The 24269-nt window shown below is 36.1% G+C and overlaps 1 protein-coding gene across 9 annotated transcripts in view; it reads left to right on the forward strand.

Annotated features, from left to right (window-relative positions):
- Window positions 1-24269, forward strand: part of CDH18 (cadherin 18) — a 1132251-nt gene that overhangs the window by 748647 nt on the left and 359335 nt on the right. For all 9 annotated transcript variants that reach the window (XM_030927840.1, XM_030927845.1, XM_030927844.1 and 6 more), the window contains one exon: window positions 14295-14778. In XM_030927840.1, the coding sequence (XP_030783700.1) occupies window positions 14551-14778 (228 nt within the window). In that variant the 5' untranslated portion in view covers window positions 14295-14550. The remainder of the gene's footprint in view (window positions 1-14294; window positions 14779-24269) is intronic.

The following is a 24269-nucleotide window of genomic DNA, read 5'->3' on the forward strand; positions in this document are numbered from 1 at the left end:
TTAATTGGTGGTTCAATCCTTTCCACCTTAAAACTCATTGTTCTCTAGGCTTCTATGCTACCCCATCTTTCTCAACCCACTTCACTGCACATTTCTTCTTTTTATTTATAGGCTCCTGATCCTCTACTATTAACTCCAGATATTTACTGCCCAGAACTGTGCCCTATGCACAGAAAAAGGTTCCATCATGCAAAATAAAATGCTTCTAAGGATCTGCTGTACAACCTTGCACTTATACCGAACAATACTGTAGTTTCTACTTAAAATTTTAAGTAGGTAGATTGCATGGTATGCATCTTGTACAACAAAAAATTAAAATAAAACCCAATATCCTCAAAGGCTCTTGGTGTTCTGAATCCTGCCTGTCTCTGATGCTCTCTCTCATCATTTACCACTGCCAGCGCCATTTTTGAGCACAGCTGGGTTTTATTTTCTTGCTCATGATAAGCTCATCTTGAAATAAGGGGTCTTTTCAATTGTTGTTTTCCCTGTCTGGAAATATTTTACTTCACATCTTCATGTTTGGCTTCTCTATGATTCATGCCTTTTCAAATATTAGGCCTTTTAGAGATTCCTTCTCTCTGACCACTCATTTTGAAATGTTCTAAATTCACTTATCTTTGAAACACAAATGTCTTTGCTTAAAAATGTTCTATTTATTTGTTTACTTTTTTATGAATTCTCACATAACAGCAAGAACATCCTTTGTATAATTAATCAGTAATGTCTAGCATTAGTGACTAGTCTATAATGGATGCTCAATAAATCTTTGCTGAAAGATGAAAGAAATATTGATTACGTGGGTTTAATAATATTTGATCCAGTACTTTGGGATGCCAAGAAAGGAGGTTTGTTTAAGCCCAGGAGTATGAGACCAGCCTGGGCAACATAAGGAGATGCCATTTCTACAAAAAATTTAAAAGTTAACTGAGCATGGTGTTGCATGACTGAAGTCTCAGCTACTCAGGAGACTGAAGTGGAAGGATTGTTTGGGCTTGGGAGATTGAGGCTGAAGTCAGCTATAACGGTGCCATGGCGCTCCAGCCTGGATGACTCTACCTCAAAATAATAATAATAATAATTATTATTATTATTATAGAAAATCAAAATCCTTAAGTAAAAACTTTGAAACTCACATAAAATGGTGTCTTCTTCTTAAAATTGAACACTTTCAAGTGTGCAGGAATACTACTTCTCATCTCAAATATTTTTGTGTGTGACTAGCATATATCTTATTTTATCATCTTCCAGTTACCATACAGTGAAGATAAAACGATATATAATATGAAAAGAACTTTCACATTATAATAAAGTATACAAATTTAACAGCAATGTGGAATTTTTGTTTTATATATATGTACTTGTGTTTTCAGTTTAGAGTTATATTATGGGTTGCCTTCATTTGACTTTTCTCTTGGAATCCTGAAAGACCATAGTACAGTAATTTGCGTGTAACAGAATATGATAAAGAACTCTTACTAAAAACATAACAGAGAGACAGCAAATTTGCCTGCAATATTGGATTTGCAGTGGTTTGGTTTGTGTCGGCATTATTGGATGTTATTATAAATCATCAAGCCATATTAAAATTTAATTTTTATTGAAAGCCTCGATTACAGTTTAGTTCACTTAGGCTCTTATTTTTACCTGTTTATTAGATTAAGTTTATGTATGTTATTAGACAATTCAGAAATTCATTCAAATGACAGCTTTTATGCCCACTCTACTCCAAGTATGTGAGAAACAACGGTTTATATAAGTCTTGCTTTTTAGAAAGTTCACGGTCTGCTGGATGGTCCCTGGGTAGCCCTGACTGACTCAGTCACTACCCTCTCTCTTGCGTATAGTTTTCAGAATAACTGTATAATGTGGTCAGAATGTAGCACCTTGAGAGGGAGAAGCTGCCTAATGGGCTCTGCTCCTGTCCCTCCTAGATAATGTAACATCTTGAATGAAAAAGGACCTGCTTTGGGTAACACAGGCTTTGTTCTTCTTTCCCCTCGAAGCAGAATGCCCTTCAAAGTTTAGTCCAGTGTGTCACATGGCCCCCTGAGGCATACAACCCAAGAGGGTCTGACTTCCTTCAAAGTCCCTCAGTTGCGATGGAGCACAAGGGAGTCAAGACTCCATCCACCCCAGACAGCTTTCCTGAGCCTTTGCGGACCAGCTCACAATGAATCCCAGAGTTCTGCTGCTTCCTGCTGTGTATCTCCAAGTAATAAATCCATTTCATGTAACTTATTGTGTGTGAGTATGTTCTGTCTCACGGGACTCAGGCAGTTGGTAAAACTGCAGCCCAGGATACTAGGGTTGGCAACGTTCAGACTCCTATTCCTGGTGGTTGGCATAGAGACGGTCTTTGCTATCCCATGCACAGTGGATATTCCCCTTTGGGATTGATTATTAGTGAACCTGCACATAGTGTAGTTTGAGAAAAAAATTTGATGAAATTTTGGAAGACAAAATCAAGTGTTTACAATATGTTATGGGTGCACAGAAAAGGGAGTATTTAACACACGTATCATGGTAAGGATGCAAATTTGAGGAAATAAAAAAATGGTATTTTGCTTAAAGAATTAGTAAAATTTTCAGTCATTAAACTTGTGAGAGGCATCTCGGAAGAAGCAAATAATATGCAGTGGCATGTGATCAAACATTATGTGTTCTAAGTACTATAATTATTCAGCATCTAGATTATGAGATTTTAAGAGGATATAACTTATGATAAAATGTTTTGTTTCTCATGTTAAGATATTTCAGTGTGGTTTATTAAAATTGAGAAATGGGTTCTAATTGAAAACATGGCATGGATGATGTAGATTACGTGGTACAATAGGATAAAAGAACACTGAGAACAATTCAAGGTTAGGGATTGTGAAATTGTGGTGGTACCAGTTTAGATGTGTTTGACTTTCTTCATCATGTAGATGGCATATAATGGCATAGTCCTAGGTTAGAAGTGTTGTCGAGTTGATAAAATAGGCTTACAGTGTGGTCTCACAGTGGACAATATTAACAAGTGTATGAGTGTAATGGTGGAAGGTAGAGTTGAACCTGAATAGAAATATAAAGAACAATGAATAATCAGACCATTTAAAGCTATTATTTTACACGTATTTATAAAAACACCACCCATGTCTTCTTCCGTTTGGAACATTTTATCAAACGTACCCATTGGTTGAAATGTAGGAGTGCAATGTCTCAGAGTTACACTGAATGTGACTCCTGTGGAGTTACATTTTTAAGACAAACTACTTATAACATACTTTTAACTTCTAAGTTGGTCTCACTCAATATTTCATGTGTAACTCTGGAATATGTATGGCATGCTGAAAAATTTAACACAATGTTCTTACAAATATGAATAATGATATTAAGTATTATATTTTAAGCAAGCCATCAAGTTTCTTTATAAATTAAGAAAAATGACATATCACAAAAGAAGGGAATCATATTCCTAGTTTTATAGGAAAAGTAAGCTAGTATACTGTATACATTATTAAAGAATGCACTCTAGAGAAAACTAAATTATTTCAATTTCGTTGTCAGTCACTTGTTATACCTAATATTGAATTCATTTGTGGGTATACATCAATTTGAGGCCTGCATTAATGTGGTTACTTTGTAAAATGTGTGTTTCCAAAAATGTTTTCAAAACTTATATGAATAACATTTTAAAATTATATATATACTGGATATTACATGAATACAAACCATTAGCCCTTACTAAGAAGAAATGCACAGTGTTAATTATTACCAAGATGTTAATGAATACCGTCTCTTAATCATTGTTAGTTTCTTTTAAAAAATATACATCTAAATTATAGTTAAGATAGTTTATTTGTATCCAGGTCATGGAATAATTCAAAGAATTAAAAAAAAATAACAAACACACATAAATGATGCATGTAACATTATATCTCTTGCAAAGAGCAGGCTACTCTTACAGTAATAGGTCATTCTTGCATTGCTATGAAGAAATGCCCGAGACTGGATTACTTATAAAAACAATGGGTTTAATTGACTCACGGCTCTGCAGGCTATACAGGGAGCATGGCACCTTCTGTTTCTGAAACTGTCTTAGGAAACTTCCAATCATGGTGGAAGGTAAACAAGGAGTAGGCACATCACATGGAAAAAGCAGGAGCAAGAGAGAGGCGGGGAGGTGCTGCACACTTTTAAACAATCAGATCTCAGGAGAACTCACTTATTTTTGTGAGGGCAGTTCCAAGAGGATGATACTAAACCATTTGTGAGAAACCACTCCCATGACCAAATCACCTCCCACCAGGACCCACCTCCAACACTGGGGATTACAATTCAATATGAGATTTGGGTGGGGACACAGATCCAAACCATATCACTTACTTAAGGGAGGTACTTTGACTTTTATTTTTCCAGGACTTGTGGTATATTTTGACTGAGCCATCCAGGTATTCTTGACCCCCCTAATTAATTTTGATTAATTATTCCAAAGATTTTGTGAGGTTATTCGACCCATTTTTACATATGAGAAAATTTACCCAAAGTCACATAAGTAATAAATGGGAAATTCAAAACTTATACCAGTGCAAACATGAGTTTCTTTGCTCATTCAATTTAGTCTTGACCATGAACACCAGTCTGTGCTAATCACTGAACATATTGACATTAGAGTTAAACTTTGGCAGAGAGTTACAGTCTAGTTTGAAAGACAAACAAGTAAATGAATTAGTGCCATATCATGTGATCCATGGGACCATAGAGAGAGAACAGGAACCTTGGAAACAGATTGGATGAGCTCTGAAGATTCGCTTGGGGAATGGTAATGTAATGGCTAGTCATTACAAGAGATACATGAACTTTTACTGAGAAGAAAGAGCTTACTCAAATGCATAGAGGGCTGGAGATGAAGGCATAGTCAGGAAACAGTAAGCATAGAAAGTTATGAGCAGGCCATGATATTTCCTGGATAAACACTCATGAGTGGGGAAGTAGAAAGGAGTCAAATATTGAAAGGCTGTGAATTTCATATAAAAGATTTAGAGCTCTATCTTGGAAATTATTTAAAAAATTGGGAAACTTCAAACAGGGAGGTGGTAATATTATATGTAGCTCAAGAATAGATTCAAAAGAGAGAGTTAAAATTTTGTATCCTAACACCACTCTAGCTGCACAAATCTTAAATTGATTTGTCTGTTTCCCATTTACTTACTCTTTCATTCAACAGGTGTTTACTTATTGGCTACAATATAAAAGACACGTTAATGGCCAATGCATGAGATGGAAAATACACCAGACATGGTGTGAGAACTGAAAAAAAATTCTGATACAAAAGAAAAATAAAATATTACCTATAGAAATAATTAGAATGATGATCTGCAATAGTAAGAAAGGATTAGATACATGCTAATGTAATTTAGAGGAAAAACCAGTTACACTGAGCTGTGTTACCTAAACTTTCAAGTGCAGAATTTGAGATTTTACCCTAGCTACAAGCTAACAAGTTAGGCTGCCATAGTTTTATAGATGCTGGCAAAAGGTACAAGACTCCTGGGTCACAGACAGAAGATTTTATTTCCCATAGCACAACAGACAGCATAAATTCTCCTTGCTTCTCACATCCTATGAAGTAGCATAAAGCAGCCCAGATATATGTCACACACACAGTCTACGTAGGTGACATCTGAGGAACTCTGAGCTTTAGAATCCTAAGTATTTACGGGATCTGCTAGCAAACTTTCCCCAGCTTTGTCTTGGAGGAAGACGTTATCGTTATAATCTAGCCAGAAAACAAATCTGCCCTCTGTCCCTCAAAAAGGTTCTATCTTTGTCTTCCAAGGCTGTTTGTTGTACTAGCATCCAAAAAAAATTATGCAATAAAACTGTCAATACCTCTTGTCCAGAAGATGTGCAGAAATGCAGAAGACCCAAAGAGAATTATCTCCCCAAACTGAGAATCCTTTGTAGACCATGGAGGATATATTAAATTAAGTGGAGTTTGGAGACTACAGTTTTCAAGGAAAACATAGTTGAATTAACCGTGCCAGAAAGTAATGCCTGCACGTACACATGCATTCTTTTCATTGCTGTCTCCATAAAACTTAAATGAATATTTCCAACAGGAAAACACAATATGCAAAAGTTCATGCTTTGTGATTTATTTATTGTTTTAACATTTTATTATCTTTCAGATAAACCATATCTTAATATAATTTTAAATATATTTAGCTGTTTTATATATATGTATGCATGCATATGTATATCTATGTATGTGTGTATATATATATATATATATCTGCTTTCAGCAAATGTAATTTATTTTACCCAAATTAATCAAAACCCTAAGGTTATAAGAATATCTTGAAATGGTCAAAATGAAATTGAACATACAGGTTTGGAAATCAGTCTGGAAATAATGCTTGCAACTAATTTAGATGAGACTCTCTACAATTCCTTGTGGTTTGTGGATATCTGCATTTTAACAGTAAGCCAGAAATACTTAAGCCAAGGGACACAGATGGAGAAGAATAAAATTAATTATTAAACTGATAAATTGTTGATTGAGATTAAACAAAGCTATAGAGAAAAATTGTAAAATTTAAGAGTAAAAGATAATAAGGCAAAACAAAAATTCAGAAGCCAATGCCATTGGAAATTCAATAAGAATTAATCTTAGAATGATAGAATGATACTGTTACTGCTAATCATTAGATACCAAAATAATGGAAACCATAGCCTCAAGGTCAGACCTGTACCTGAGGTTGTGTCTTGCCATCAATGGCAGTTACGCCTGTAACCACCAATTCAAAGATAATTTTAAGCATTCAGAGGACAGATATATAGGTTAACATTCTGAGGATGAAAAATACATATAGTTAGATAGCAAATAGTTAATTATTTGTTAAACCTGGAAAAAAAAACCCTGAGCTTTTATTCAATACCTGTAACTTTCACCTTATGTAAGTACCCCAGCAATCAATAATAATGAAAATTTTATATACTTAAATCTGTCTGACAGTATGATGACTTTAAATAATTCATCCTGGAGAAAGTAAGTTCTATTATTTTCAAAGTTAGTCATCTTCTCCAGAAAAACAGCCTTATCATCTGATAAATCTACATTTTGACAGTTGACAAGTCAGTTTCTGTGTATGAGCCTCGTGATCTCTTTGACATGTCCTTCTCCACATAAGAGGTCCTTATATATCCCATAATGAAAATCATTCCAAAAAATAAGATCTTTCCATCAAAGTGTATCTTCTTTGACATTTTCTATTTAAGCTAGGCTTGCTCTACACAAAACCAGATAATATCCCTACCAACAACACATAATACTACATTTTAGATTTTTAATGGCAATTATAATTCTATTCAACATAGAATATCATGGTCAACATATGAGAAATGATATCTTATGTCATCCCACCCATATGGAGAATGGAATGATCCATTCATGAAGTAATGTAGCCAGAATATTTTTTACACTGACAATTTTTAAATCAACGAAAAGAACAAAGGAAAACTGTTTTTAAAAGCTAGTAGAAAATATTCTTAAGACCTCCTTGGAGTCTAGGGTTTATGAACTAAGAACCAACTGGGTAACAAAATTCAGTCAAAGACCCTAGGGACAAGCAATAACATTTGGGGTACATATGAGAATTATTTTATTATTGAGAATGGTATTTCCTCAGAACTCTCTGAAGGAATGACTGTACTGAAGAGCTATGTATAGCTGATGATATAATCTTCAGTGATTTGAGTAATTCAGCAAACTAAAGAAAGTCATTTGAAAGTGATACAGTTATTAAATAATAAATACAAAGATTTAGGAAAGTGAACAGGCTTAAACATAATTCAACAGAAACCCTTGATTTACTCTATCTATCTATCTATCTATCTATCTATCTATCTATCTATCTATCTATCTATCATCTATCTATCTATCTATCTATCTAGCTAGCTAGCTAGCTAGCTATCATTTATTTATTTAGAGACAGAATCTTACTCTGTCCCCCAGGCTGGAGAGCAGGGAAGCAATTTCAGCTCACTGCAACCTCTTCCTCTTGGGTTCAAGAGTTTCTCCTGCCTCAGCCTCCCAAATAGCTGGGATTACAGGTATGCATCACCATGCCCAGCTAAGTTTTATAATTTTAGTAGAGATGGGATTTTACCATGTTGGCCAGGCTCCTCTTGAACTCCTGACTTCAACTGATATATCTGGCTCAGCTTCCCAAAGTGCTGGGATTACAGGCATGAGCCACTGTACCCACCTGAAAGCCCTTGATTTATAAATGAGAAATGTGAAACTTAGAAAATAAAGTGCCAATACAAGTGTGACGGTGTTCCAATAAATGTACAGTAGAGGTCACATCTCTTATCTTGCAGTACAGTTTTATTAACTTTACTAATGAAAGAGAATAGTTACAGAGGAAAGCGATGAGTCTCAGAAAGCAGGGTTGAATCACTTACATTCAGTACTTAGCAGAAAGCAGAGGTCTATATTATAAATTATTTCACATAATGCATTATTTGGAAACAACTTATTTTTTGGATTATTACAACAGTAATGCTTTTTATTAGAGAAGGTTCTTTTCTTCAAACACCAGAAGTCAACTCTGGACATAAAAAACAGCAAATACATTTGTTTGAGTTGTCTTGGATAGCAATTGAATTGTTGAGGGTGTTTACGAATCAGGTTTAGGGAGAAGTAGGAAACAATGGAATTTAGACAGTTAGAAAGAATGTCAAGTACTTGGCACGAGAACAATGTAGCTAGAACTCTTTTAATTTATGCCACTGTATTCTGCCTGTCATTTCTGCAGAACTCACCACTGCTATACTTGGGTCTTGAAATAATTGCCACTGCTGTGGAAGATTTCTCAACTGTTCCTACATCTTTCCATCATTTGAGTATATCATTTATGTGCATATGTCATTGATGAGATTTCTAATGAAAGGATGTAGAACGAAAGTATTTGGTGCCTGTATTAGTCCATTTTCACACAATACTCAAGACTGGGTATTTTATAAAAGAGAGAGGTTTATTTGACTCACTGTTCCACAAAGCTAAGGAGGCCTCAGGAAACTTACAATCATGGTGGAAGGGGAAACAAACATGCCCCTTTTCACAAGGCTACAGGAGAGAGAATTGCAGAACAAAAGGGAAAGAGCCCCTTATAAAATCATCAGATCTCATGACAACTCTTGTCGTGAGAAGAGCGTGGGGACAGCCCCCAGGATCCAATTACCTCCCATGAGGTCCCTCCCCCAAAATGGGGATTACAATTCAGATTAGAATTCAAGATGAGATTTGGGTGAGGACACAGACCCAGACCATATTATTCCACTCTTGACCCCTCACAAATCTTGTCTTTCTCGCATTTCAAAACACAAATGTGCCTTCCCTACAGTCCCTCAAAAATCTTAATTCTTCCCAGAATTAACTCAAAACTCCAGGTCCAAAGTCTCATCTGAGACAAGGTAAGTCACTTCCACCTAGGAGCCTATAAAAATCAAAAGCAAGTTAGTTACATCATAGATACAATGGGGATGTAGGCATTGGATAAATGCTCCCTGAAATGGGAACATTTTTGAATAAGAATTAATCTTAGAATTCTTCTCCAATGGGAGAAACTGGCCAAAACAAAGGAGCTGCAGGCCCAATGCAAGTCCAAACTCGAGTGTGACAGTCATTAAATCTTAAAGCTCCAAAATAATCTCCTTTGACTCCATGTCTCACATGCAGGGCAGGCTGATGCAAAGGGTGGGCTCCCATGGCCTAGGGCAGTCCACACCTGTGGCTTTTTAGGATGCAAGCCCCTGCTCTGGCTGCTTTCACAGCTGACATTGAAAGTCTTCAGCTTTTTCAGATGCACAGTGCAAGCTGTTAGTGGATCTACCATTCTGGGTTCTGGAAGACGGTGGCTGTCATCTCACAGCTCCACTAGGCAATGCCCCAATGTGGACTCTGTGTGGGGGTCCGACCCCACATTTCCCTTCTGCACTGCTCTAACGGAGTTTCTCCATGAGGGCTCCATCCCTGCAATAAACTCCTGCTAGCCATCCAGGTGTTCCTATACATCCTCTGAAATCTAGGTGGAGATTCCCAAACCTCAGTTCTTCATTTCTGTGCATCTGCAAGCCCAACACCATGTAGAAGCCACTTGGTGCAAGGCTTGGTGCCTGCACCCTCTGAAGCAACAAGCTGAACTGTACCGTGGTCTCTTTTACCCATGGCTGGAACACAGGGCACCAAGTCTCAAGACTGCACAAAACAGCAAGGCGCTGGGCCTGCCCCAGGAAACCATTTTTTCCCTCCTAGGACTCTGGGCCTCTGATGGGAGGGGCTGCCATGAAGGTCTCTGACATGCCCTGGAGACATTTTCCCTATTGTCTTGGTGAATTACATTTGGCTCCTTGTTACTTATGCAAATTTCTGCAGCTGGCTTGAATTTCTCTCCATAAAATGAGTTTTTCTTTTCTATCACATTATCAGGCTGCAAGTTTTCCAAAGTTTTATGCTCTGCTTCCTTTTTTTTTTTTTTTTTTTTTTTTGAAACGGAGTCTTGCTCTGTCGCCCGAGCTGGAGTACAGTGGCCGGATCTCAGCTCACTGCAAGCTCCGCCTCCCGGGTTTACGCCATTCTCCTGCCTCAGCCTCCCGAGTAGCTGGGACTACAGGCGCCCGCCACCTCGCCCGGCTAGTTTTTTTGTATTTTTAGTAGAGACGGGGTTTCACCGTGTTAGCCAGGATGGTCTCGATCTCCTGACCTCATGATCCGCCCGTCTCGGCCTCCCAAAGTGCTGGGATTACAGGCTTGAGCCACCGCGCCCGGCCTCTGCTTCCCTTTTAAACATAAGTTCCAATGTGAGACCATCTCTCTCAAGTTCAGAGTTCCGCAGATCTCTAGTACACAGACAAAATGGTACCAGTCTCTTTGTTAAAACATAGCAAGAGTGATCTTTTCTCCAGTTCCCAAAAAATTCCTGATGTCTATCTGAGACCACCTCAATCTGGACTTTGTTATCCACATCATTATCCATTTGATAATGAATAATGGATATTTGGGTCAAAACCATTCAACAAGTGTCTAGGAAGTTCCAAACTTTCCCACATCTTCCTAGTTTCTTCTGAGCCCTCCAAACTGTTCCCACTTCTTCCTGTTATCCAGTTCCAAAGTCACTTCCACATTTTTGGGTATCTTTATAGCAGCACCCCACTCTGCTGGTAAAAATGTATTAGTTCATTTTCATGCTGCTGTAAAGAAATACCCAAGACTGGGTAATTTATAAAGCGAGGAGGTTTAATTGACTCACAGTTCCACATGGCAGGGGAGGCCTCAGGAAACTTATGCTCATGGCAAAATGGGAAGCAAACATGTTCTTCTCCACAAGGCAACAGGAGAGAGAAGTGCAGAGTGAAGGGGAAAGATCCCCTTATACAACCATCAGATCTTGTGATAACTCACTCACTATCAAGAGAACAGTATGAGGGAACAGCCCCCATGATACAATCACCTCCCATGAGATCCCTTTGCCAAAATGGGAATTACAATTCAGATTACAATTCAAGAGGAGAGTTAGGTGGGGACACAGAGCCAGACCATATCAGTGCCTAAGTCTTTAGTGGTGAAAGTTAGGGCTCGGTTTATCAGAATTCACATATTGGAATCTTCCATGAAAACAGAAGGGTCTTTGAACACTGCTCAGTCATAAAATGGAAAATGTCTACCACTTATTTCTATTGTATTGGTCTCAGTCAGTGGTTTATTTTCTTACTATTTGCATTTCAATTTTTTCTAACCTATGCAGAGGTGGATTTCTTGCAGTAATGCAAAAAAATCTTATATTTGAAGTTTTGTCCTCTTATTATATAGTAATAAAATTGTCTCCATAAGCACTGTAGTGATGTTTACATTTGTTCTTTTATTCCATAGCACAGTATATATCTTCTCTTTTCATAATTGTCATAATAGAGTTTCATAAACATATAAAGCATATGTAGATCAAAATGCATTTATATATTTTTGGAATGACTCACAATCGGTATTGTAAAGAAAACACTAATTTTACATATCTGTAATGCATTACAAAAGCCACTTTCTTCACCTTGTACTCGTAAATTGTGCTTGGTTAAACAACTTAGCATGAAGGGCAAAGATGTTAATTTTATTTGAAAATCACACCAAATGGTGTGAAAGTATTAAAATACAACACCTTCTATATCTTCAACAACTTGGCTTCTAAGAAGAAAAACTGGATAAAGTTTCTTTTTTTGGGGGGGGGGGGGAAGTCATGATTTGAAAATTAAGAATCTCTTGGGAAATAAAAAGTTTAATATAAACTTATTCAAATAATTTATTACAAATCCTGGAAAGAATATTAAATACAGGTATTCCAGTCACAAATTTTAATAAATGAGGACAGCGAGACTGAAAAAAATGAGATGGTTCACATAAATTCATATAGTAAGTAAACTGTCAGAAAATAAAACCTGTGATTTCTGACTCTCTTTCCAGTGCTCTTGCCGTGTTGGAGCTAGAATAGTATTGCTCTCTCTTATATTTTAGGAGAGTTTTGATGTTGTTTTGATTTAAACTAGAGGGAAGAATACCTTTGCTTTCAGAAAATATTTAAAAAGGTAAATTTTATATTTGTCAAATGATAACAATGAAATTCCAATTCTTCTAATCCTATACAATTCTAGCACGAAGGTGAAGTAAGCACTATTATTAACCCTCATGTATGGAAAGAAATACTCAGAGAAATATGCCCTGCTCTTGAGTCTCATGTGACTTTTTTCCTTCGTGACCAAATCTGTCCTCAACTGTGTAAGAGAATCATGCTGTAACTGATTATTTGTTTTCAGTATTATAAATTACTTATACTGTTATGTCAATTTGTTATTTATTCAGATCTACATTTCAGTTTGTGCTGATTTACAGGGATGAATTGCATGGAATGAGGAAGTGATTTATTTAATAGTTTTTACTAAATGAAATAGCCATATTCTTGAAACAATGTAACCTTCCTAAACACATATTCAAACACACATATATAACAGTACAGCAAAACTTGATGCACAATTTATATGCTTTAAATAAGTTTATAATTTCAGTCATTCTTTTTATTTTATTGCAGTTTTTTGAGACAGAGTTTCATTCGTGTTGCCCAGGCAGGAGTACAATGGTACAATCTCCACTCACTGCAACACCCATCTCCTGGGTTCAAGTGATTCTCCTACCTCAGCCTCTCGAGTAGCTGGGATTACAGGCATGCACCACCACACCTACCTAGTTTTGTATTTTTAGTAGCAACAGAGTTTCACCATGTTGGCCAGGCTGGCCTCAAACTCCTGACCTCAAGTGATCTGGCTGGCTCAACCTTCCAAAGTGCTTGGATTACAGTTGTGAGCTACCGTGCCTGGCCCAAATTTCAGTCATTCGTGTCTCTCCCAAATCCTGTCATTAGTTTTGCAGAAATATTTTTCATATTTTACTTTGTTGCCCAATCATAGTATAACCTACACTCATGTCTTCAATGTTTATTTATTTATTTTTATTTAAAAAATCGAAACATTTTTCCTCTGTTTATTTGCCACTATTTTTTTTTCCTTTTTTAAATCCTGTCTTTAGATAATTGCTAGAATCATGTGTACTAGAAATCAAGCCTAGTAATGTAATTCCCTAGCTTGAAAATCTGCCTTGTCAGTGTGTGAAGTCCATACCCTGGGTAGATATGCAGGACCTATCAAAATTTACACAATTTATAATTCAGCCAAATTGGCATTCTTACTCACACTCAACTCATCCAATCTGTTCCCCAAGCCTGGAGTAATTTTCACTTGCATTCATTTTTTTTCCAGCCACCTTTTTCTTTGTTCTTTTATTTTCTTCCATTTTACTTACGGAGCACTTTAAGTACTTATTTGATTGCTGTTATGGTCTGTGACAATTTTTCAGGCCTTGGGATATTTTGTCAAAGTTTGATGAGTCTCATACAGTAGGTAATTAATTTGTATTATATATAACACATTGTATTATGTCTAACAAAAACAAGAATTATACATACATTTGTAATTGAGAATTAATGGAACAAACAGGAAGGTTCATGTAAAAATACATGTAGATATATAGGTGTATAGGTTTCTGGATGTGTCCTAAAGAATTTGCATATGTTCTTTGCCTATCAGTATCACATTGTTGATACTGATCAACAATACTATCACATTGCAAAATAGTATCATTTGTATTCAGAGCAAATAGTTAAAAAAAAACATGTTTTGTAACACAGATAATTTTCTCTTTCCATTAGGTTGAAAATGGTTGCTTGTGTTCAACTACTGTGAAGAGTTGGAATCAGACAACTACAGCTTTGATTTTCCAAGTGGTTCAGAATGTAAATGTGATCTGACCTTTCCCTGATGGACAGTTAAATCATGGACACGCTAAACAATTTACTTTGGACTGTCCTTCCTAAAGATGCTCTGGCTTCTTTCTTGAATGCCCACTAAGCATTTGTAGCTGACAAGGAAAAGAAGGAAAACTGTGAACTGGAAAGTTATCTTACAATGAAAATTACGAGCACATCTTGCATCTGTCCAGTCCTAGTGTGTCTCTGTTTTGTGCAGAGGTGTTATGGAACTGCTCACCACAGCTCCATCAAGGTGACGAGAAACCAAACCAAACACATTGAAGGTGAAACCGAAGTCCACCATCGTCCCAAAAGGGGATGGGTATGGAATCAGTTCTTTGTTTTAGAAGAACATATGGGACCAGATCCTCAGTATGTTGGAAAGGTAAGTTTTTGTTTGTTTTGCTGTTTTTCCTATCTTGAGAAATCGTGGGGTAAGATGAGCTGATGTTGGAGAAATATTTGAAGAGATAGACATATGAAGCAAATGATGTTGTAGAGAGAATTATGCTATAGAAACTACTACTTACATTAGAGAGCTCAAAATAATAATTGTAAAAAGGAAACATTATTCATCATCTTATACCTCTCTAAACATTGGCCCATACATACAAGACTGAATATTCATAGCAAGTATATTACTTTTTCTTTTCTCTCTTGTAAATTGGAAAGACTTAATGGAACACACAATTAAGTACGTGATTTTTTTCTTTATTACCTTGAAGGTATATTGGAATTCACATGTCACTTATTGGTACACTGATATTTGCTGCTATTTTCATATATTGCTCCTGTACATGTGGCTAAAAAGAAGATGCTCTATCAAGAAAATATTACATACATTTTCTAATATCATAATTAAATAATAGAAAAATCTAATATTTTCTATTAATTTTTAGAGATGTACTCTTATTTAAGTTAACCTTTAATAGCATATGAATATTTTTCCAACCCCCAAAGTTAAATTTCATAAAAACATTGATATCTTTTAAATATAGATTAAGTATGCACTGGATATATAGGCTTTGAAAAAATAATCACAATGGAATGAAGTTGACAAAATGATCAGTAATTTCAAGTCAAGTTCCCTTTCTCTCAAAAATGCAGACAAGAAAATTTAATGGCTGATCATACTGTTCAGTAAATTATGTGGTCAGTAACATGGAAGAGTTTAAGCATGTGTCATCTAGGCTCTAGGGTTGAGAACAAACTGGGAATTGGAGAGACCTTCTTCTGATTAATTACTGGTCTTGGGAAGCAGCCGCACTTCAGTTTGTTCAGGACCTATGGGAGAAACAGCAAGCACAGCAGTAGAATATCCGTGACTGCAGGCTCGGTGGCTTCCATCCCCCTGATTGATGATTTATTCTCACTTTAGCACTGTTAGTACTAAAAAAAATAGTATTCCATTTAAGCCTTGGTGCTTCCCTAATGTGTAGGCAGTACAGGATCACAAGCCATCTGTTCCACCCCTTGTCCAACAGGGACTGGGTTACAGCTGCATTTTCTATACAAGGCAGGAGCTGTGGAGTTAGAATATAGAACATAAAAAAAGTTCTAAAACAATTGTATCATATTCTCATATGCATATTAAAATGAGACAAAAGATCTATCTTCATTGTATACTTTTTTCTTACCAAGTATTTCATAAAATACATTTTTTAAAATGTAATAACATCAAAACAAAATAGATTAGTAGAAATTTATTTGAGTTATAAACTTCAAAATCCTTTTTATTAAAAAAAATATACCTTTAAGTTTTGGGATACATGTACAGAACATGCAGGTTTGTTACATAGGTATATACATGCCATAGTGTTTTGCTGCACCCATCAACCCATCATCTACATTAGATATTTCTCCTAATGCTATTCCTCCCCTACCCCACGACCCCCAGACAGGCCCCGGTGTATGATATTCCCCTCCCTGTGTCCATGTGTTTTCATTATTCAACCCCTACTTACGAGTGAGAACATGTGGAATTTGGTTTTCTGTTCCTGTGTTAGTTTGCTGAGAATGATAGTTTCCAGCTTCATCCATGTCCTTGAAAAGGACATGAACTCATCCTTCTTTTATGGCTGCATAGTGCCACATTTTCTTTATCAGTTTATCACTGATGGGCATTTGGGATGGTTCCAAGTCTTTGCTATTGTGAACAGTGCTGCAATAAGCATGTGTGTGCAAGTGTCTTTATAGTAGAATGATTTATAATCCTTTGGGTATATACCCAATAATGGGATTGCTGGGTCAAATGGTATTTCTGGTTCTAGATCCTTGAGGAATCACCTTACACCTTATACAAATATGAACTCAAGATGGATTAAAGACTTAAATGTAAGACCTATAACCATAAAAACCCTAGAAGAAAACCTGTGCAATAACATTCAGGATGTAGGCATGCACAAAGACTTCATGACTAAAACACCAAAAGCAATGACAATAAAAGCCAAAATTGACAAATGTGATCTAATTAAACTAAAGAACTTGTACACAGCAAAAGAAACTATCATCAGAGTGAACAGTCCACCTACAGAATGGGAGAAAATGTTTGCTATCTATCCATCTGATAAAGGGTTAGTATCCAGAATCTACAAAGAACTTTAACAAATTTGCCAGAAAAAAACAACCCCATCAAAAAGTGGGCAAAGGATATGAACACATTTCTCAAAAGAAGAAATTTATGCAGATAACAAACATGTGAAGAAAAGCACATCATCACTGGTCATTGGAGAAATGCAAATCAAAACCACAATGAAATACCATCTGACGCCAGGTAGAATGGCAGTCATTAAAAAGTCAGGAAATAACAGATGCTGGAGAGGATGTGGAGAAATAGGAACACTTTTCCACTGTTGATGGGAGTGTAAATTAGTTCAGTCATATCCTTTTTCTGTATGCTTTCCATCCTTGAAAGTAGCACAAGAAAGGTATCATTAAAATTGCCCGTTTTGGAATAAACCAAGAGGAAAAATATTTTATTATTAAAAATATTTTATGATGCATATTTCTTAAAATTTTAATCTAACTAAGAAACAGAAACAAAACTTTTTGGAAAAGGGAGGGAAATTCAGGCAACTTGTTTTTCGAGCTCGCCTAGTTTTAGTAAAAGATGAAGCCTCAATAGGAAGATCAGTTCTAAACAATCTTTCTGGAATCGAATGAACATATGGTGCCAATGAACATATGGCTGAGAGCTCCTCACATATCAGGAGGCGATGGAGGTTTTTGATGCTGTTCAGGTTTGTGGAGGTTCTGTGAAACTATTATCCGTTCCGTTGTCTGTAGTATGGATGGACAAACGCACAGGTATAAAAAGTCAAACCTGAAAGTGAGTCCTGTTATTGCTCATCTGACCCAGAGACACCTCACTTTTAGTCTTTCTACTTTTTTCTAATTTGCCTTTATGGGCAATTCTACCTTAATTTTACAGATTTTTTTCTCACTCCCACACACCCCCTGTAACATAAATGCATAACTAAAAATAAAAAAATAAAAACTGCAAAGCTTAGCAATTACTATGTGCTTAAAATAATTATCTTCTGTGCCATTTTAACTTGCTTAGAAAATTAATTTAACCTCACATTTATGAATATATTCAAAGTGAACCAATCCTTTATTTTCAAAGTACTCTTTTTTTCTTTATTTCTTCTAAAAAACAAAAACAAGCAAACAACAACAAAAAAAAGGGATACACGTGCAGAACGTTCAGGGTTGTTATATAGGTATACGTGTGTCATGGCGGTTTGCTGCACCTATTGACCTGTATTCTATGTTCCTCCCCCTCACTCCCACCCCCCAACAGGCCCTGGTGTGTGTTTCTCCCCTCTCTGTGTCCATGTGTTCTCAATGTTCAGCTCCCACTTATGAGTGAGAACATGCGGTGTTTGGTTTTCTGTTCCTGCGTCGGTTTGCTGAGGATGATGGCTTTCAGCTTCATTCATGTCCCTGCAAAGGACATGATCTCATCCCTTTTCATGGCTGCATATTATTCCATGGTGTATATGTACCACATTTTCTTAATTTAGTCTATTATTGATAGGCATTTGGGTTGGTTCCATGTCTTTGCTATTGTAAATAGTGCTGCAATTAACATACCTGTACACGTCTTTACAGTAGAATGATTTATAGTCCTTTGGGTATATACCCAATAATGGGATTGCTTGGTCAAATGGTATTTCTGATTCTAGATCCTTGAGGAATTCCCACACTGTTTTCCACAATGGTTCAACCAATTTACATTCCCATCATCAGTGTAAACCTGTTCCTATTTCTCTAGGGCCTTGCCAGCATCTATTGCAATCAGATTAGAACTCAGAATTAAGAAGCACACACAAAATCATGGAATTTCAATTTCATGCAATCTGCCCCTGAATGACTCCTTAGTAAATAATGAAATTAAGGCAGAAATCAAGAAGGTATTTGAAACCAATGAGAGCCATGAGACAACACACCAGAATCTCTGGGACACAGCTAAAGCAGTGTTAAGACGGAAATGTATAGCACTAACTGCACGCATCAGAAAGCTACAAAGATCTCAAATTGACACCCTACCATCACAATTTAAAGAACTAAAGAGGCAAGAACAAACTAATCCAAAAGCTAGCAGAAGACAAGAAACAACTAAGATCAGAGAAGAATTGAAGGAGATAGGGACACGAAAACCCTCCAAAAAATCAATAAATCCAGGAGCTGTTTTTTTGTTTGTTTGTTTGTTGTTTGTTTGTTTGTTTTAATTAACAAAATAGACTGTTAGCTAGACTAATAAAGAAGAAGAGAGAGAAGAATCAAATGGATATAATAAAAAATGATAAAGGGAATGTCACCACTGACCCCACGGAAATACAAACTACCATCAAAGAATACTATAAACACCTCTAGGCAAATAAACTAGAAAATCCAAAAGAAATGGATAAATTCCTGGATGTATACACCCTACCAAGACTAAACCAGGAATAAGTCAAGTCCCTGAATAGACCAATAACAAGCTGTGAAATTGAGTCAGTAATTAATAGCCTACCAATAAAAAAAAAAAGAACATATCCCAGGACTGGACGGATTCACAGCTGAATTCTACTAGAAATATAAAAAGGAGCTGGTACCATTCCTTCTGAAACTATTCCAAACAATTGAAAAGGAGGGACTCCTCCCTAGCTCATTTTATGAAGCCAGCATCATCCTGATACCAAAACCAGGAAGAGACACAACAACAAAAGAAATCTTCAGGCCAATATCCCTGATGAACATCAATGCGAAAATCCTCAGTAAAATACTGACAAACCGAATCCAGCAGCACGTCAAAAAACTTACCCACCTAGATCAAGTTAGCTTCATCCCTGGGATGCAAGACTGGGTCAACATATGCAAATCAATAAACATAATCCATCACATAAACAGAACCAAAGACAAACACTACATGATTATCTCAATAGATGGAGAAAAGGCTTTTGATAAAATTTAACATCCGCTCATGTTAAAAACTCTCAAAAAACTAGGTATTGATGGAACATATGTCAAAATAGTAAGAGCTATTCATGACAAACCCACAACCAATATCATATTGAATGAGCAAAAGCTGGAATCATTTCCTTTGAAAACTAATACAAGGATGCCCTCTCTCACCACTCCTATTCAAAATAATATTGGAAGTTCTGGCCAGGGCAATCAGGCAAGAGAAAGACATAAAGGGTATTCAGATAGGAAGAGTGGAAGTGAAGCTGTCTGTTTGCAGACCACATGATTTTATATTTAGAAAACCCCATCATCTCAGCCCAAAATTTCATTAAGCTGGTAAGCAACTTCAGCGAAGTCTCAGGATACAAAAACTAGTGTGCAAAAATCACAAGCATTCCTTTACACGAGCAGTAGGCAAAAAGAGAGCCAAATCATGAATGAACTCCCATTCATGATCGCTACAAAGGGAATGAAATACCTAGGAATACAGTTAACCTAGGAATTCTTCACAACAAGGGTTGTGAAGGACCTCTTCAGGAACTGCAAACCACTGCTCAAGGAAATGAGAGAGGACACAAACAAATGAAAAAGCATTCCATCCTCCTGGATAGGAAGAATCAATATTGCGAAAATTGCCATATTGCCCGAAGTAATTTATTGATTCAATGCTCTTCCCATCAAACTACATTGACATTCTTCACAAAATTAGAAAAAAAAAAAAAAAAAAAGGATTCTAAATTTCATATGGAATCAAAGAAGACCCCGTATAGCCAAGAGAATCCTAAGCAAAAAACCAAAGCTAGAGGCCTCACATTACCTGACTTCAAAGTATACTACAAACTTACAGTAACCAAAACAGCAAGGTACTGGTACAAAATGACATATAGAGTAATGGAGCAGAACAGAGACCCCAGAAACAACACCACACATCTGCAGCTGTCTGATCTTTGACAAACCTGACAAAAACAAGCAATAGGGACAAGATCTCCTATTCAGTAAATGATGCTGGGAAAACTGGCTAGCCATATGCGGGAAACTGAAACTGGACCCCTTCCTTACACCTTATACAAACATTAACACAAGATAGACTAAAGACTTAAATATAAAACCCTAAACCATAAAAACCCTAGAAGGAAACCTAGCAATACCATTCAGGACATAGGCATGTGCTAAGACTTCATGACAAAACCACCAAAAGAAATTTCATAGCACTCTTGTATAAAATACAGAATTATTTGATTACTGTGAACATGAGAAGGGATAACTCCAAAAAGCTGAAAAGTATTTTTTCTCTTCCTCCATCACAGAAATGCCAGCAAATGTTTTGTCAACAGACATAAAATAATACTCATAAAATGCAGTTCTGGTATTAAAAGAATGTTTTTTAACAGATGAATTAGGTAAGATTCTTCCAAATTATCTTTGAACTTGATTGAAATTTTTGCATCTACAGTTATATTTTACATTATAAAATAATATTAAGTAGACTTGAACAAATTTTTACTTTTATTTTAGATTCAAAGGGCACATGTGCTTTTTTGTTTCATGTGTATATTGTGTAATGCTGAGGTTTGGAGTGTGATCAAACCCATTACCCAGGTAGTAAGCAGAGTAATCAGTAGGTAGTTTTTCAACCCTTCCTCCCCTTTCTACTTCACCGCCACTTGTAGTCCCCTGTCTAATGTTCTTATCTTTATGTCCATGTGTACCTGTGTTCAGCTTCCCCTTATAAGTGAAAATACATATTTGAATTTCTGTTTCTGTGTTAGCTTACTTGGGATAATGGCATCCAATTGTATCCACATTGCTGCAAAGGACATGATTTTGTTCTTTTTTGTGGCTGTGTAGTACTTCATGATGCATATGTATCACATTTTCTTCATTTAATCCACCATTGAGGGACACCTAGGTTATTGAATCCGTGTCTTTGCTCTTGTGAATAGTGCTGCAATGAACATATGGGTGCATTTGTCTTTTTGTTAGAACAACTTTTTTGGGGAAAGGGGGGTGTATATCCAGTAGTGGGTTGGATGGTTTGAACAGTAGTTCTATTTCTGGTTCTTCGAGAAATCTGCAACCTGCTTTCCACATTGGATACACTAATTTACATTCCCACCAAGAGTGTGTGTTTTCCCTTTTCTCCACAGTCCTGATAGCATCTATTATTTGTTAACTTTTTAATGGTAGCTATTCTGACTAGTGTGAGATGGTATCTTATTGTGGTTTTGATTTGCATTTATTTGTTAATTAGTGGTGAGAAATATTTTTCACATGCTTGTTGGCTATTTGTGTGTCTTCCTTTGAAAAGTGTCTGTTTATGCCAATTTTAATGTTATTTTTTTCTTTTTCATTTTTTGTGTTCCTTACAGATTCTAGATATTATACCTTTGTGAGATGCACAGTTTGCAAAATTATTCTCCCATTCTGTAGTTTGTCTCTTTACTTTGTTGATAGTTTCTTTGATTGTGCAGAAGCTCTTTAGTATAATTAGATTTTACTTATCAATTTTTTTTTTTGTGATTGTTTTTCAGGACTTAGCCATAAATTATTTGCCAAGACTTATGTCAAGAAATAAATGTCTTTGATTTTCTTCTAGGATTTGTATAATTTGAGGTCTGCATTTAATTATTTACTTTATCTTAAGGTAATTTTTGTAGATGAGAAGAGATAGGGGTCCAGTTTCCTGTGTGTGTGTAGATTGTGTATAGATTGCAAATTATCCCAGCACCATTTATTAAATAGGAAATCCTTTCCCCATTGATTGTTTTTGTTGACTTTGTCAAAAATCAGATGGTTGTGAGTGTGTGGCTGTATTTTTGTGTTTTGTATTCTGTTCCATTAGCCTATATGTCTGTTGTTGGACCATTACCATGCTGTTTCAGTTACTGTAGCTTTGTAGTATAGCATAGATTGAAGTAGAGTAATGTGATGCCTTGGACTTTGCTCTTTTTGGTAAGGATTGCTTTGGCTATTTGGGCTTTTGTTTGTTGCTGTTTTTCCATATACATTGTCTAGTAGTTCTTTTCTAGTTCTGTGAGAAATAACATTGGTGGCTTGAAATAATTTATGTTAAATCTGTAGATTGCTCGGGAGCAGTATGGCCACTTTAATGATAATGATTCTTTAAATCCCTGAATATGGAATATTTTTCCATTTATTATGTGTCATCTCTGATTTCTTTCACCAGTGGTTTGTAGTTATCCTTGTAGAAGTCATTCACCTCATTGATCAGCTATTTCTCTATGCTTTTCATTATTTTTGTTGCAGCCATTGCAAATGGGATTTTTTAATTATTTTGATTTTCAGCTTGAACATTATTAGTGTTTAGAAATACTACTGCTTTTTTACTTATATCTCAAAACTTAACTGAAGCCATTCATCAGTGGTAGGCACCTTTTCGTAGAATCTTTAGATTTTCTAGGTATACAGTCATATGATTATTGAAGAGAGATGATTTGACTTCTTTTCCTATTTGGATGCCTTTTATTTCTTTCTCTTGCCTGATTTTTCTGGCTAGGACTTACAGTACTATGTTGAATAGCAGTGATGCAAGTGGGTAGCCCTGTCTTGTTCCAGGTCTCAAAGGGAATGCTTCCAGCTTTTGTCTTTTCAGCAAGACATTGACTATGGATTTGTCATAGACAACTCTGTATTATTTCAAGGTGTATTCCCTTAAGGCATAGTTTTATGAGGGTTTTTATCATGACAGGATGTTGGATTTTATCAAAAGCTTGTCTTGTGTCTATTGAAATAATCACGTCTTTTGCTTTCAATTCTGTTAATGTACTGACTCACATTTATTGATTTGTGTATGTTGAACCAATCTTCCATCTTAGGAATAAAGCTTACTTGAGTGTGGTGAGTTAACTTTTTGATGTGGGGCTGGATGAAGTTTGCTAGTATTTTGTAAAAGATTTTTGCATGTAGGTTCATCAGGGCTTTGGCCTGTAGTTTTATTTTTTAATTGTATCTTTGCCATCTGTTCGTATCTGGATAATGCTGGCACAGTAGAATGAGCTAGCAAGAAGTGTCTCCTCTTTGATCTTTTGGGATAATTTTTGTAAAATTGGTAGCCTAAAGCTCTTCTTTATACATCTGCTAGAATTAGGCTGTGAATCCATCCCTTTTTGGTTGATTGGTTTTTAATTACTGACTCAATTTTGGGACTTATTATTGGTCTGTTTGGGATTAAAATTTCTTGGGAGGTTGTGTTTCCAGGAATTTATCAATTTCCCATTGATTTTCTATTTTATTTACATAAAGCTGTTCATAATAGTCTCTGAGGTTCTTTAGCATTTCTGTGGGATTGGTTGTAATGTCACCTTTGTCATCTCTGCTTGTGCTTCTTTGGATCATCTCTCTTTTTTTCTTTCTTAATCTAGATAGAGATCTATCAGTTTTGTTTATCCTTTCAAAGGAGTAACA

The sequence above is a fragment of the Rhinopithecus roxellana genome, chromosome 3, assembly GCF_007565055.1.
Source record: "Rhinopithecus roxellana isolate Shanxi Qingling chromosome 3, ASM756505v1, whole genome shotgun sequence".
Taxonomy (NCBI): domain Eukaryota; kingdom Metazoa; phylum Chordata; class Mammalia; order Primates; family Cercopithecidae; genus Rhinopithecus; species Rhinopithecus roxellana.